General features: G+C 35.2%; 1 protein-coding gene across 2 annotated transcripts in view; it reads left to right on the top strand.

Annotated features, from left to right (window-relative positions):
- Window positions 1-16,434, top strand: part of LOC115888137 — a 188,070-nt gene that overhangs the window by 26,617 nt on the left and 145,019 nt on the right. For both annotated transcript variants that reach the window (XM_030907726.1, XM_030907727.1), the window contains exon 2: window positions 3,246-3,784. In XM_030907726.1, coding sequence (XP_030763586.1) covers window positions 3,296-3,784 — 489 coding nt within the window. In that variant the 5' untranslated portion in view covers window positions 3,246-3,295. The remainder of the gene's footprint in view (window positions 1-3,245; window positions 3,785-16,434) is intronic.

A 16,434-nucleotide genomic window follows, 5' to 3' on the forward strand; every position in this document is an offset into this window, starting at 1 on the left:
TTCTGCAGTGTAAATAATTATTATTATTGTGTTATTTGCGCTATTGCGTTCCTTGATATAAAGAAATATAAGAATTTTATTTTTTAACCACTTAATCCATTTTATGGAAGAAAAATGGTACATTTAATACAAAACAAAAATGGAACAATTTTAAGGCTACTTCTCTTGAACTTACGATCGAGATACTTGTGGAAAATACAAAGTTTTGCCTTCCTAATTTTCGTTCTAAAAAGATATAATTGGTATCATTGAATAAATAATTCTTAAAAAGAACGAAAAGTTAGGCATCAAAACTTGTATTATTTCCTAAATTCGGCCATAATAAGTAGTAGTATAATCTAGCACAAGATGTATATACGAAGCAAAATACATACGTATACACGCGGTAGTCACAACTGCAATGTGTAAACAAAGTTTAAACGTAATACACAAGCACTGTGTATTCTGCGGCACACTGTGTATCCCTTACTTTCTGTATACGTAAATGCTATACTGTGGCTACATTGTGAGGCGGACGTTTAACCTTTGTGCATACGTGTTGAACTACAATGTGTAAACGTAGCATATTTACATCGGGGGAATTGTGTCACCCTGTGTCTGCGTCTAACAATGTAAACACATCGTAAATGTGATTTGATGTGCTGTATGAGACATACTATGATGAGCTGTAATCTTTTTCCTACGCAAAATGCAACTATATGTGTGCTTATTATGCTAGACTTTTTTTTATAAAAAAAGCAAGTTCATGATTTGTATATAAAAACTGTGGCGTTCTCAAATTGAATTTTGAAGGCTGAAAACTGACATGTATGTGGTATACAGGGTGATTTTCCTACGATGTTCTCTATGGGTATCTCGGAAACTAGAGATAGAGAGTCAGTTAAATGGGGAAAGAATTGCAGTTTTGTGGGGTCATAAATATGGCGCCTTTCAGATTTTTGAAAAAGTTCATGGCTTACTAGCTATTTAAAAAAAAACAAATTTTGGCTATTTTAAAAATTGGCCCTAATTCTATTATAATCTGTTTTAGATAAAAAGTTTTTAGATAAAAGTTGTAGCTAATCATATCCCTAATAAGTTTGTATTCTCCGATTTTTTCTAAAGCCTTCTTTCTGTCATTTTTGACATATGACACAAACATATATTTTTTTTTTCTTCTCAATGTTGTCTTGGGGTATATTTTCCCATTCTGGTAATGCTGCATCAATAAGCTGTGCAAGATTTTCTGGATTGTTTCAACGAGCTCTAACTTTTGAGCTAGTCCCACAAGTGTTCTATAGGGTTTAGATATGGTGAACATGCAGGCTAGTCCAAAACTATGACACCTTCCATTTCAAGACATTTTCTAGTCACTCTACTGGTATGGGGAGGTGCACTATCGTACAAGAAGTTAAAATTATCCCCAATTGCAGCTCTCCAAAGACTAACGATTGGTTCTAGCACCAAATCAACATATCTCCGACCCGTTAAAAGTTTGTTGAAGTGGTAACAATGGAGCTTTTGCTCCCAGTATAATACCGCCCCAGAACATTACAGTTCCTCCTTTATATCTTGGTACAGATTTGGCAGACTGAAGTCTAGCTCGTCTTCATGGAGCTCTGAGAACCCGAATTCGATGATTATCTGATCTAAGGCCAATTCTGGTCTCATCCGAAAAAAGAACATTTTGTCAATTCTCAGTTGTCCAGTTTTGATGTTGAAGACATCAATTTAGCCGGCCAATTTTATTTTGCTGAGATAACTGTGGGATCCGTAACTCTCTCCTACTGTAAAACCTTCGAGCACGAAGCCCTTTTCTTCGAAACGTTCACACCTGTAGCTGCCAGAAGCTGTCTTTGTAACTCTGGATGAAAATGGGATTTATTCTAGGAATTTTGCACACAAGGCGATCTTGTTCAGTTGTGACTCTTTGACGACTTTGTCTGGGCCTATCCTTGTGTGTTCCTAATTCCAAGTACCTTGCATACGTTTTCGATACAACCCCCTGGGTACCGCCTACTATCTCTGTTACGTCTCTTTGGAGCATTCCTTGTTCGGTGAGAGTAATAATTCTCCCGCTCTGTTCATCTGTTAATCCGACATAAGGCATTTTTTTATTTTTTTTGGATCGAATGAAAATTACCGGACAAACGTGATTTTGCTACTGAACACAAAATTCAAAAGAAAATAAATCGAGGCATTCGTTAATTCTTTATTATCATGTTTATTTACAACAAAAAGCCTTATCTTAAAGTTGTATACCAATTGTATTGCAAGAAAATTTCTTGCAAGAATAAGAATTGGCTAAAGTATTTTTGCGAATAAAAAATATTATAGCTTATATCGCCGAAAAGCTTAAAAAATGGCGCTATTTATGAAGTCACGGACAACTATGGTTTCCATTTAAAAAAACATATGTTTGTGTCATATGTCAAAAATAACATACTTTAGAAAAAATCGGAGAACACAAACTCATTGGGGATGTGATTATCTACAAATTTTATCTGAAAACTTTTTGTCTAAAATAGATTATACTGGAATTACGAACAATTTTAAAAATATCCAAAATTTGTTTGTTTTTCGAAATACCTAGTAAGCCATGAACTTTTTCAAAAATCTAAAAGGCGCATATTTATGACCCCACAAAACTGCAATTCTTTTCCCATTTAACCCACTCTCAATCTCCAGTAGTTTCCGAGATACCCATAGAGAACATCGTAGGAAACTCACCCTGTGTATGATATATTATCATAATTCATTTTAATATAAACAATCATATTATAATGATTTTCTATAAATGTTTTTTTTTAGTAAATGAGTGGCAACAAGTGGAGATTTTTATTTTGAATAAATAATAAGCTTCCGGTGTGTAGCGTTTAACGCCTTGGTTGCAAGTATTTCTTCCTTGGTATACAAGGAAGGTAATGTGGCTAGCACTACGCTTCAACCGCCTATTATTACCTCAGGATTGTGAATCTCAAGTACTCATTTAAGGCTGAGTCAACCTAGGTACCATAACTATTTTTATTTTATTAAAAATAGTCGGCTGATGAACTGCCGGCTGTTAGGATTCGAACCCACAACCTTTAGATTGGTAGACGAGAGCTGTACCTCTGTGCCACCGGGCACCTTATTTTTTTACATTGTTATTTTTACATCTGGTCAATATATCTTGAATACCTTCATTTTATATAGTAAAGATTGTCTACTTTATAGAGCATTAACATTTTCTATTCAGAGTTTAACTAAAATTCCTTTCTTTCCAGGTGCTCCAAGATGAAAGAAGAAGACCTTAAAAGAAAGTGATCGACCGACCATGCGATTCGGGCATCGGCACGCCATCCTGTGCTTCTACTTCTTCGCCCAAGTGATCTGCGCGCACCAGAAAAATAATGACTACCACCCCAAAAACCACCAGAGAACTAATACGAAAAAGTACTATCCGAGTAACAAGATCGATTCGGTAAGGAACACAGACTTGTACAGTACGAACACCAACGTGCCCAAACTAAGACACTCATCGAAATTCCCGAATTTCGACAAACTCAAGACGCGACTGGCCAGTTTAGATGCAGGTGATGGCTCGAAAACGAACAGTGGTGATACGGGTAGATATAGGTACGGTGGTGATTCGAGACGGTTGCTCGCGGGTGACGGTAGCAGCGTGACGTATCCGAGGTTCAGGCATCACGGATGGTCGACCAGGTTTAGAACCACGACTACCACGACCACCACGCTTAGTCCGGACGAGGAGATTTTTAACAATTATGGTGATATGCTGGATGAGGAGGAAGGTGATCAAGTGGTGAGTTGATAGATGCATAGGTATACGGTAATCGCAAAACATTTTCCGATGCACGTCATCAATCGTCTCGAAATTGATACTAAAGCCTGTAAACCTGATTAAATGAAATTTTGACCAAAAATGTTTAAATCTGTCGTATAATTTAAGATAGAGACGCGCAAATTTTAAAATAAGAAACAAGCAAAAAAAAGGTAGAATTTAGAATTTAGAATAAGTGGGAGGGGGGTTAATCTCTGCGACCTTAGAGATCTATTGTGTCCCCCTTTCTTGAGTTATAACTCATCATACAGTCCCAGGACTTCCTACGGAGACCCGTGTCGCTCACAGTCGAGGAGCTACGACCCAGGCCAGGTAGACGAAACGGTAGCTTGTGTCGCCTGTTGGGTTTAGAGGTAGGAGGTAGGCTCCCGACCCTTGGAGGAGGTGGTAGCTTGTATGTCACTTGCGGAGGATGGTCTCACGCAAGTGTCAGCCACCTCTCCTGTAGTTCTCTTTGGGTTTGGCCCCTTGGAACTTTCATTGTTACTGTTCCCAGTGTCGCTAGGGTATTTCCCCACAGCTTCACCGGTGATGTTTTTATTACTATTATTACCAGATCTCATCGTGTTCCTATGAGTCGCTAGGGTCCACTTCTACAGAGCCCCTCATGTAGAAGTAAGGGGTAAAATACAATGGGGTGCCCCCCGGTGCCCCAAGTTTGAGGCTGTCCGTAGCCCTGCCCAGTATCGTTATATGTCTTGGTGCAATTCCCTGGCCACGACACTACGGCCAGGGACAAGACGATGAGTGAGAAAAAAAGGTACCTAAATACGTTTATTTATTGTAAACATTAATTATAATATCAGTACAATTGGTTAAATTAATTCCAGACGATTACGGGTGAGTTGAATTTTTAGGAAGTAAATTTATTTCCTGAGTGCTTGAACTTGTTGAAGACCCATCATTACCAGAAATGTTACCCAAAATATTACATGACACTTTTTTCTTATTTTCTTTGGAATTTTCTATATAGCTCTCTGCCACTGTGTTAGAGCGCCAACCACCATGTCTTTTAACAGTTAATAAATCCACTCCTGAATCTGCAAGCAACGACGCAGACGATCTACGGAAACAATGTCCAGTGTATTGTTGTGGATTTGGAACAATGCTATTTTATACGGCATTTTCCCTAAAGTATTAATGCCAACGGGTGGCTTAATACATTTTCCATTTCTGTATCCCACAAAAAATCGAGTATGCTCTGTGTTGCTTGGCCGCATAGCTATATATCGTCGAACCATTTCCACCATATTTATTCCTTCAACATTCTCTTTCGTTATAAAAAAAATCTCGTGATATCTTTGTTTTCGTAAATGGAATAATGACATGAATGCATTGTCCTTCATCTTCAACATTTTGCAGCTGCAGATTTGTCAACTCGATACGCCGGCAGGCTCCCGCAAGTCCCACCATCAACGAAACTTTTGTCAGGAAATAAGTTTTATCATCAGCTTCCAACAAAAACGAGTTATGTCTTCTTTTCTTAAAATTCTCGATTTTTTGACCGAAATCCTTCCGATTTTCTTATTAGAAATGCAATAAAATGGACGTACTTACTAATATCTGTATTTTTCTTCGCTGATATAACTGAACGTAGCATGGAATAATATATCCAAAGTGATGAAGCCTTCCTATGTTTTAAAAGATGTTCAAAATATGTCAGGAGAACCTTTTCGTTGTTACTATTCTTGATTCCTTTCTATTTACACCAATCTTCAAGTTTTACATAGGTTTGTTCGTACGTTTGTCTTGATTTTTCGGGAAGTAGGGAATCGACAACGTTTTGCGCAATGCCTTCAATATCCGAAGGGGCACTTTCAGAATCAGAATCACCCATATTAATATTATTTTTTACTATTTGCTAAAACTGAACGTTTAACACAAAATTGAACATTAATAATTGAGTTGTCAAAGTCAAAATGGAAACAATCAACAAGCACGGTTGCCACGGCGTCGACTAATATAGAATCTTAATTTTTATGAGGATATCTCTGATATTTTAAATTAAATCAAATCTCTTTGGATCGTCCCTCTTGTCGCATCGTAGATTAAATTTTGAATGATACACGTTCGATACGAACTTTTTAGTGAAACTTTTGTATTATGATGTTCGTATCGAACTTGTATCAGTAATAACTATAATACCTTTAAGGTTGATTCTCACTATACCTTCCGATTCCATTCCATATCCGTTCCGTATTTTTTATTGTATTGGCGCTATACGTAAGCTTTCGTTCCGTATCAGTTTCATACTTTTTATTGTACAATGTATATCATTACGAACGTTTTCTTTTAAAGATTTGTATCTTTAAAAGGTAATAGATTTAATTAAGAGGTGAAAGAATAAATAAATAACAGCAAAATTTTAACAGAGTTGGTACAAATGTAAGAACTTGAAAACGCTGTTTCCGATACGCTCCAGTCCGTCCGCCAAAAAATATATGGAAGGAAAGAATATGGAACGGAAGGGAAACGGAACGGATAGTGTGCATTGTCCTATTCATTTACATGATATAATATTTCATGTAAACGGAAGGGAGTTGATATGGAAGGTATAGTGAGAATCAACCTTTAAGTTGGTTTCCACTTGAGAAGCAGAACAATTCTGGAACAGTTAGTGAAACAAGATCGTTTCCTTTCTCATTTCGAGTTTTTTTTTGACAGAGAACTTTTGATACAGGTAGTTTCTATTTGACAAGTCAATGACAAATTCACAGTCTTTCCCATATATTTGATATGCGTAGTGTCCTCCATATTGAATCTTCTCTGAATTTGTTTTTTGCAATTTTTGACACAAAAGAGGTTATGAACAAATTTGCGCAGAATGAAATTCTTTACATATATTATGTAATGTATACTTTGTATAAGTAATTTTCCAAAAAAATATTATTTATTGCTATTAATTAACACGAATTATAACATAAACTTGTAGCTGACGATTGAAATTAAGTTCTAATCAAGTTCTGATTTTACGAACTACAAAAATGACACTGGCGTGCAGTGAAACACAAAGACAATAAATTTTAGTAGACGGTGTTTTTAACAAAACAATTAAAAAACAACGAATAAAAAATCAGTCAAGGTAGACAGAAAGATTAATGACTTTCGTGTCCCATTAAGTCTAAAGATCATCAATAAGTAATAATTAATAATCATAGAAACGTCCAAAGTGTTTTATGGTAATTTATTTTTAAATTTACCTATTACGAAAGGTAAACATACAAATACTCGGCCAATGTTAAATAATGTGCAAGTGTATTATTGTAAAAAATATTAATTATTTATGGCACAGGTTGTTAGTGACATGGTTAGTAAAATCAGTAAAGTATGTTTTAATTTGCAAGCTGTAACTTACACTCTTAACGTTGATAGTGTCCAGAAACAAGTTAATATGCAGCGAGACGTCAATGTTTTGGGATTTTCTTTATCACCTTAAACATTTACAGGTTTTGACTTTGAAGAAATATGACATTAAAAGATCGCGCACACTATACCTACACGGACCGGCACGGACCAGACCAGTAGAATCTACCGGTGAAGGTGACCGTGTTATTTAATAGAGTAGAGCACACTAGAGCAGCACCAGCACGTACCGCCACAAGCCACGACCGTCAAAACAGGCCGTGTCGGTCAGGGACAAATATGATCAGCAATATTTATGCCTGGTCGTGCTGGTCCGACCTAATGTGCGCACCGGCGAACCAGCACACCTCCACAAACATGCAAATATTGAAGGGTTTGTCAGTATTTCGAGTACGCTAGCTGGCTCAAGTCGCATGATGTAGGTTAGATTTCGTTTATTTTTGTTCGAACCTTCAAATCGTTTTAAATATGAATGAAAAGCTTATCTTACTGATACAAAAGTATCCAGAGCTGTGCCAGGATACGAGCCACGCATTTTATAGAGACCAAGAAAGAAAAGATGCAATATGGAGATGGCAAAAATAACTAATCAAATTTGATTTGTGACATTCTAAAATATTGGAAAAACTTTTCTTCAGATCTTTTGGTAGGAAACAAATGATGAAATTCGCCATATTGCTTTCTCTTTTGATTTATAGGGTGAACCCAAAATCTTCTTTTTTTCTTAGCTTCCTCGTCTTTTTCACACAACATGGCTAAAATAATAATTTCTTCCTCTGAACTACTCATTTTCAATACTTCTATGTTGCACGCTCTAGTAGTTGAGCCTTGACAACTGTACTTTTTCGAAACTCTCGCTTATGTTGCTGGTCTGTGGCGGTAAAGTGTGCGACGTCATGCAGGATGCAGGTTTGTGCTGTGCTGGTCCGTACTGGTCCGTACTGGTCCGTGTAGGTATAGTGTGCGCGATCTTTAATTAAAATGCTATCAACAGCAAACTATCAAAGAACGAAAACGAAATTATATTACCATAGTTTTTTTAATTTTCTCTAAAACGGTATGGAAATTTGAAAAACTATTAAAGGGATTAACAATTTCAGAACAAGAATTTTTTTTATGAGAAATGAGAGAATTTTTCTCAAAATGTCTATAATATAAAAGTATTGTAAAGACAAAAATTAAGAATTTCATTTTTCAACTTGTTACTTTCGTTTGTGTTATAACAATAATCTTCCTTCGACCACTCTAAGCAATCCAACTTATTTATTCTTTTAATGAGAAAAAGCTTATAATTTATTGTTCCGTTTGTTGAAAGACCCACGACCACAGTGTAGGATTTAATGACGGTTTTCACTTAATCATCTTATGAAATAAATTTCAGCAATTCTCGAATTGAAATCCACGCAACCCATTCAAGATAATCTTTCTTTATAGACACTATAATACATAGACAGGGTCATGAAACAAATTAGGGAGTGTACGCTATGGTGTAGTACTTGAATTTTCTCACTATTAAGAAATTGAAACTTGAAACTGTAAAATCTACAGGGCGTCTCAAATTCCAGCCTTGTCAATGGCATTTTGAAACTACCATATGATCGAAAAAACGGCGTCAGAGACGGCTGGGAAGTGACTCGATTATTATTTTGACGAGGTTAATCTATAGGCGTCAGAAAAATATAAAGAACTGAATTTGTAGGAATTTTGTCTACTTTTATTTTGTATAGAAGTATTATTTTTGAAAAAAATACATTTTTGGAATTATAAGCAAAAAAATTGGCGCCGTGGGGCACGTATAGTCGCCCATACTAAACTATGTTAATAAAAAGTTGGTAGGCAGTTCTTTTAGTTTCAATTATCTCAAAAACTGCGACTTTGACTGATTTTGATGTTATTACAAATTTTGTTGCAAATATTATTCCTAATCTTAAATTGAAAACTGCGTTTCGCTAGCTACTGTAATTTACAGTAGTTACGATTTTTTAAAATTTTTAACCCCCTCTCATACACCCTTACCAACCCCCCACCCCCACCAAAAACTAATGCCCAGAATCTCGGGTGCCACAGTATTTTTGTACCAAATTTGGTTAAAATCGGTTTAGCGGTTTTTGAGTTATCGTGTTACACATTGCACAGACGGACAGACAAAAGACAGACAGACAGACACCATGAAAATATTTTGTATTTAGGTCATTTATGACCCAAATAACTCATTTTAAGTGAAATTAAAAAAACTTTTTTTTTGCCGATCTTAATAGCCTACCATACCTGTTGGTATGGTCGGCTAAAAAAAACACAAAAATTGCAATTTTTTTACGTTTTTTTGCATTTTTTTCAATGTTCCGTCACGAAATTTTGTTAGCAAACATCAGATTCGGAATAAGCGCTCCAAAAACATAAAGAATAAAATAAATCAGAACCACGCTGAACCACGATGACACCAAGATCGCTGTCATTTTATATGTAAGATTATATGGAGAATGTAATCAATTGGATGTTCCAAGCCAACTGGATGCCGTTTTTTTTTCGATCATTTGGTATAATACGGTCAGGACTTATTATTATTATTAACATGCAATGTAATTTACTTTATTTTATTTAATTGATGTTTGTTTGAGGCATTGCTAGTCTAGTGTAGTCTAGTAAACTAGTCTTCTTTTTTAGTACATCTAAAATTCAAGTAAAGCATCTTACTCATGAATCACTGATGTATATTATATAATTTAAAATGTCCGTAAATCTCAGGACAATATTCAATAGCGTCTGCTCTATTATTTAAAATATGGAAAAACAGCAGCTTCCTGTACTTTTTCCATTTTTCATAAGAAAAGAGAATGTCGGACAAGAAATCAAGAATATGCCGCAAATGTGAACATAAACAATTAGAATCGTAAGTTAATAACATTATAACGGTAACGAATAGATTCCGAAAAATCTAATTTATCCCTCAAAATACCGTATTTATTACGTTACCGTATTTACTTAACGTTACAGCACAGTTTAAAGAATATAAAATATATAGGTTTCCATAATTATAATATACTTAATATGTCTAATACTTTAATTATTATATACTTAATATCCTTTACTATATAAACATATACCTTCCTTCATCTTTTAGGCACCTAAAGAACGATATATTGTCTGTCATTCTACTTTCACAACCAGCACAAATATTTCTAGTAGAAATTTTATTCACAATTCGAACAAAACAACTAAAACACTATTTTTGGTTCACCCTATGTGTCGGGCCGAAAACAAAACTAAAATAAACTTGGAACGCTGTGTACACGTCGAGCAACCGATGTAGACTGACCCAAGTCTACAAGACAGGCGGGGAGCGGCGGGAGGAATTTTGATACGGGCGAAGAGTGGGTCAACTGATATATTTTATATTCTTTAAACTGTGGTTACAGGCACGAGGACTTTCTATTTACATTTTTTAATACGGTATCATGAGGTATATCCTAACTGGCACAACAACCAAAACTGTTATTTCGGCCTTTTCGATATTCCGGTTCATCGGGTCTTCTGGTGCAACCGGTCTTTCGGTCCATCCGGTATTTCGGTTCAGCCGGTATACCGGTTCGGTATCGGTTCCACCGATCTAATTGTTGGAACAGGCATCCATCTTAGGACCGTACATTCCTAGACCTGCTTTTTGTCACTTGAGGGATTTGATTCCGTAGATGGGGGGCTGACCTGGATCTTTTGTCGTATCCACTCTATTCTTTTATGGCCTGTTCTGGTTATTTCCAGCATATTTCGTTCCATGTAGCGTTGTGCGCTCTGTAGTTTCCTTATAATGTCCGTTTTACCAGGATATTGAAGTTATAAAAACAAAGTCAAAAGTGTGCTCTAGGTCTCAAACGAATTTTTATTTATTAGAAATTTATTTTGTTAACAGTTTTGACGTCTTTGATGACCTGCACGCTTATATTGATTTATCTATATGTCAAGTACTTTAACTAACGACCTCTTGAATTCCTTTCTTTGCTAATAATGCAGACGAATTGACTGACGTAACCTTATTCTTAATACCCGAATCATACATCCATCAAACCCTCTGTTATTTCTTTTTCGTTGCTAAACAGCCATTTTCCATTTAAACGACCTTTTTATTAAAACCGATTGCTCCATTTGTACAACAGGCATTCCCATTCAGCTGTAACTAATGAGGCGGTACGTAAGTCCGCGTAAAAATGACAATCGCCTTATCTCGCATGTCGATCTTCGTCGCCGGGCTTTAAAGTGGGTACTCACTTTAAGTCGGAATACGAAATTTACAGATAAATATTGCAGTTGTACCGCTGCCTCGGTACCATCCCACATTATAGTAGGAATGGTCAACACTATCGATGGCAATAATAAGTATAAAGTAATTCCAAATTCAGTTCGTTTGGGATTGACTGGTTTATATGGGTGAGGACCGCATAAAGAAAGTAAGCCCTGTCCAAGTTAGTACAAAGGAAACCTTTTTTTAAAGGGTTTAGGAAATCTACTAGAGAGTACTACGCAGAATAGCTGGAAAGACGCTTCAAACCAGTTAAAAATATGTAGGTGGCGCCCTCTACAAGTAGGAGTCAGATTGACATCAAAATCAAATTTCTCATATCAAAGAACTCCCAGACACCAATTTTCATCCAAATATTGACGTTATATCAAAAATTATTCGGAAAAAATCGAAGTAAAAATGAAACTTCTACACACTGTATCTCCGAAACTAAGCAATTTAGGACATATATTTATACGAACTTTTTTACTTATTTTTACCTGCAGAATATGCTGTCAAAGTTTTCGGAATACAGTTAGGACCACCCTGTATAATGCTCGGCAATCTCTATCTGTAAAAAGGAGGCCTAGGCAGCAAAAAGGGGACTTCATTATTTCGCTCATTATTATTTTTTTCTATCATTCAGAATATGATTAGATTAACCACCCCTCTTACTCATTCTACTCATCATTCAGAATAATCTAAATAATGGAATAATTAAAGTAAACCACCAATCTAACAAAAACAAGATTACAATACAATATTTTCTTTCTTTAAAATACAGTAAATAATTGTAAAAAAATAAAAAAAAGTCCATAGAGTTAAAGATTTAAAAAAAGTCTATTTTTCTTTGATCCAATTGAATTTTTGCATAAAACCGATATTTTATTTTTAATTTTTTAATAGTAATATTTCAGTAGTAAATTATTTAAATTGTTATATCAGTATCATAATGGCGTCATGTTGATATCTGGCTTACATTTTTAATATTGTTAGGCCTTGAAAAATACCAAATGTCCTAATAAAAATTAATAAAGCTTCAAATCGGGAACGATTACTATAAAATAGATAGACTCAGTAAATGGACATCGATTAATTACAGATTCGGCATCATTAATAAAAACTTACAACATGTTTATGTCGAGATTTATCTTATAAATAAACAATTTAACAACACCGAAGCAGCATTAAATGAATATAGAGATTATGTTTTGTGATTTAACAAGAAAATTAAACAAAATGTGTGTGCACTATGTGCGCTTATTTTTTTTCCTACTAACAGCTATTAAATTGAAGGATTTGAAGGACATGTTTGAAAAAGTGTAGTTTGAAATGTTGAAAAAGTAATAAATTTAAAAACTATTTTCTTAGGCGTAATAAATAGTTTTTTTATGAGTAACAAATAGTTTTTACGTGTAAGAACTAGTTTTTACGTAGTATACGTAAAATAAAAAAAAAATAAAAAATAATTTGATTCACTTTCACCAAATTTGTATTAAAATATCAATATTTTTGATAAACACGTGAATGGACTGCTAACAAATACACGTCGTGTCACTACGTAGGTATTTCTAACTTTCCTACTAAATTCCGAACTTCGCAATTAGTGGTTTCAATTAGCGTAGGAGTTTGTTCCTTTAATTTCAATGTAAGTATCCAGAACGTCAAAATTAGTGGTGAACATTTTCAATTACTAGTAAAAGTTATCAAACTTTTAATTTTTCCACTAATTATACTTCAAAATTGCGAGAGATGTCATTTTGGCCTTTTATTATCTTCTGTCAAGAGAAATTGAGGTTAGAAATCAAAATTTGATTATTTTATAAACCAAATATTAAGGAGGCCCTAGGCGGTCAATCGTTTGATAAAATGATTGAGTCAATCGATTGAATTGAACTGACGGAAAGATTGATCAAAACGCTCCTACACGGTCAAGCGCCCTCTTCAATCATTGGCGTAAATCAAAGTTTTCATCAATGACCATCAATGATTGAGTTAATCGTCAAACGGGTTTTGGTTTCGTCAAACAATCATGCTTCATTCAATCGATTGACGCAATCGTTTGATCAAAATTATTGACCGTTTAGGGCCTACTTTACATTTTCTCTACGGATACAACTTGCGGTAGTCTGTTGTATCCATAATATTTAGCTTATAAAACAATAAACTTTTGATTTCTATAATTAGTGGAAAAGTCAAAAGTTTGTTAACTTTTTCCAATAATTGAAAATTACTACCACCAGTAATTATGACGTTCTGAATGCTTACATTAGAATTAGAATTAGAATAAGTGGGAGGGGGGTTAATCTCTGCGACCTTAGAGATCTATTGTGTCCCCCTTTCTTGAGTTATAACTCATCATACAGTCCCAGGCCTTCCTACGGAGACCCGTATCCCTCACGGTCGAGGAGCTACGACCCAGGCCGGGTAGACCAAACGGTAGCTTGTGTCGCCTGTTGGGTTTAGAGGTAGGAGGTAGGCTTCCGACCCTTGGAGGAGGTGGTAGCTTGTATGCCGCTTGCGGAGGATGGTCTCACGCAAGTGTCAGCCACCTCTCCTGTAGTTCTCTTTGGGTTTGGCCCCTTGGAGCTTTCATTGTTATTGTTCCCAGTGTCGCTAGGGGGTTTCCCCACAGCTTCACCGGTGATGTTTTTATTACTATTATTATCAGATCTCATAGTGTTCCTATGAGTCGCTAGGGACAGTCGGTCCACTTCTACAGAGCCCCGCATGTAGAAGTAAGGGGTAAAATACAATGGGGTGCCCCCTGGTGCCCCAAGGTTGTGGCTGTCCGTAGCCCCGCCCGGTATCGTTATATGTCTTGGTGCAATTCCCTGGCCACGACACTACAGTCAGGGACAAGACGATGAGTGAGATGCTTCTTAGGCCAAGCCAAGTGCTAGAGGGGATTCCCCCCAGCACCTGACCAGGACCTTCCCCACCAACGACAAGGTCTTGCATCTCCTAGGGGAAGTTGCTTACATTAAAATTAGGTAAACAAACTTCTACGGTTAATTGAAATTACTAATTTATTCCACTCATTTCGAGGTTCTGAATGAAGCTTTAGTCGTTACCGCTTTTCGTTACCACCAGCTCGTGCGTCACGGCCATCTCGCTAGCTCGTGTGTCATGGCCTTGAAATGTTACTTCAAAAAATTCGCTGGATATCGTTATAGAAGTATCATCAAGTATCACAAGATTGAAAAAACTTCAAAAACTCTCACTTCACTACACTCTGCTTCACGAAGTGAGCCGGATTAGCTAATATTATACAGGGTGCTACAAATTCTATGTACGAGCATTGGTATCTCGGAAACCGTAAGAAATACGAAGATGGTTAAATTGGGGTAAAGTTGCGCCTTGGGATATTCACCAAGATGCTATCAAAAAAGTTTTCAAAATTTCAAGGATTCCTGAGTTTTTTGGAAAAAATGGATTTTTTTAAAAACCAATTTTATTTTTTCCCGCCGTTACTTTTAAGAAAATCAAAAAAATTTATTGCACATTCTCAAAGCCATTTTATTAGGTCGATCTGTTAGTATTTTTAGATTTCCAAATTAGCTGATAATTTGTGAGATACAGAGGCCAACTTAATTTTTTTAAATACGGACCTCCATTTTTTATTTCAGATTTTTGAGAACTCGGTCTCCCGAGTACAACGATGTGCCATACTTTATACTTCTTTTTTGTTTTGGGTACCTCAACAACAACAAAACTATTTAATTATTATTTAAAATAATTTCAAGTCCGACTCTGGTTTTTTTAAATTATTTAATCTGATTATATTCATCGCAACAATATGATCAGCGCTAATTAATATTGAATAAGGAAAATCGAACCAATTGAAAGATTCAAATAAATAATATCCAGGTCAGTAATTTAAGGTTATTATTTTTAACTTTTTTTATTGTGAATTTGAAATCTCAGTGTACGATCTAATAATATGCATAATATTAATCGTGGTTATTCTAAATAAATCAACTCCTACAAATTAATTTCTAATGCTCTACATGTTGGAAAGGGTTACCACCCTTCCTATTGCACAAATTTATTATTTCAATAATAATTCCAAATGCATTTCGTACTCTTTATTGTAAATGTTGAAAAATATTAATTTGGTTTGGTTTGGATTTTTTTTTATTTTTTATTACATTTGATTTTCCGTATTCAATATTTTACCCCACGTCATTGTTAAGTTTGAAGGCTTATCAATATTGTAACGATGAATAGATTAAATATTAAAAAAGAAACAGTGCCGGACTTGAAATAAGTTTAAATAAATTGTGTTCAAACGTCCGAAACAAAAAAAAATATAAAGTGCGGCATATCATTGTACTCAGGAGACCGAGTTTTTTCAAAAACTGAAATAAAAATGCAGGTCCGTATTTAAAAAAATTAAGTTGGCCTCTGTACCTCACAAGTTATCAGCTAATTTGAAAATCTTAAACTACCTTCAGATAGCCCTAATAAAGTGGCTATGAGAATGTGCAATTAGGTTTTTGATTATCTAAAAAGTAACTACAGGAAAAAATAAAATTGATTTTCAAAAAAATCCGTTTTTCCAAAAAAACTCAGCAATCCTTGAAATTTTTGAAAGTTTTTTGATGACATCTTGGTGACCATCCCAAGGCGCAACTTTGCCCTAATTTAACCATCTTTGTATCTATTACGGCTTCCGAGATACCAATGCTCGTACCTCGAATTTGTAGCACCCTGTATAAAAAAAACGAAAAATTTAGAAATATTTCAGTAATCCCAGGTCTCATAATAAATCTTTTGGAATTCCTCTGTATTTTTTTGTATTTATAGACCAGAGATTATAAAAATTAAGCCTGATACCTACACACGTTTTCTGCGAAGACCAACATAAATAATAGTACATTTTTTTAATCTGGCCGCTGTAAAATAAACATTTTCTGATTACATAAATAAATTAATGACAACAAAAACTCATTCACAAATTAAAAATTTATAA

Source organism: Sitophilus oryzae, unplaced genomic scaffold (assembly GCF_002938485.1).
Source record: "Sitophilus oryzae breed Bouriz unplaced genomic scaffold, Soryzae_2.0 scaffold_684_pilon_pilon, whole genome shotgun sequence".
NCBI lineage: Eukaryota > Metazoa > Arthropoda > Insecta > Coleoptera > Curculionidae > Sitophilus > Sitophilus oryzae.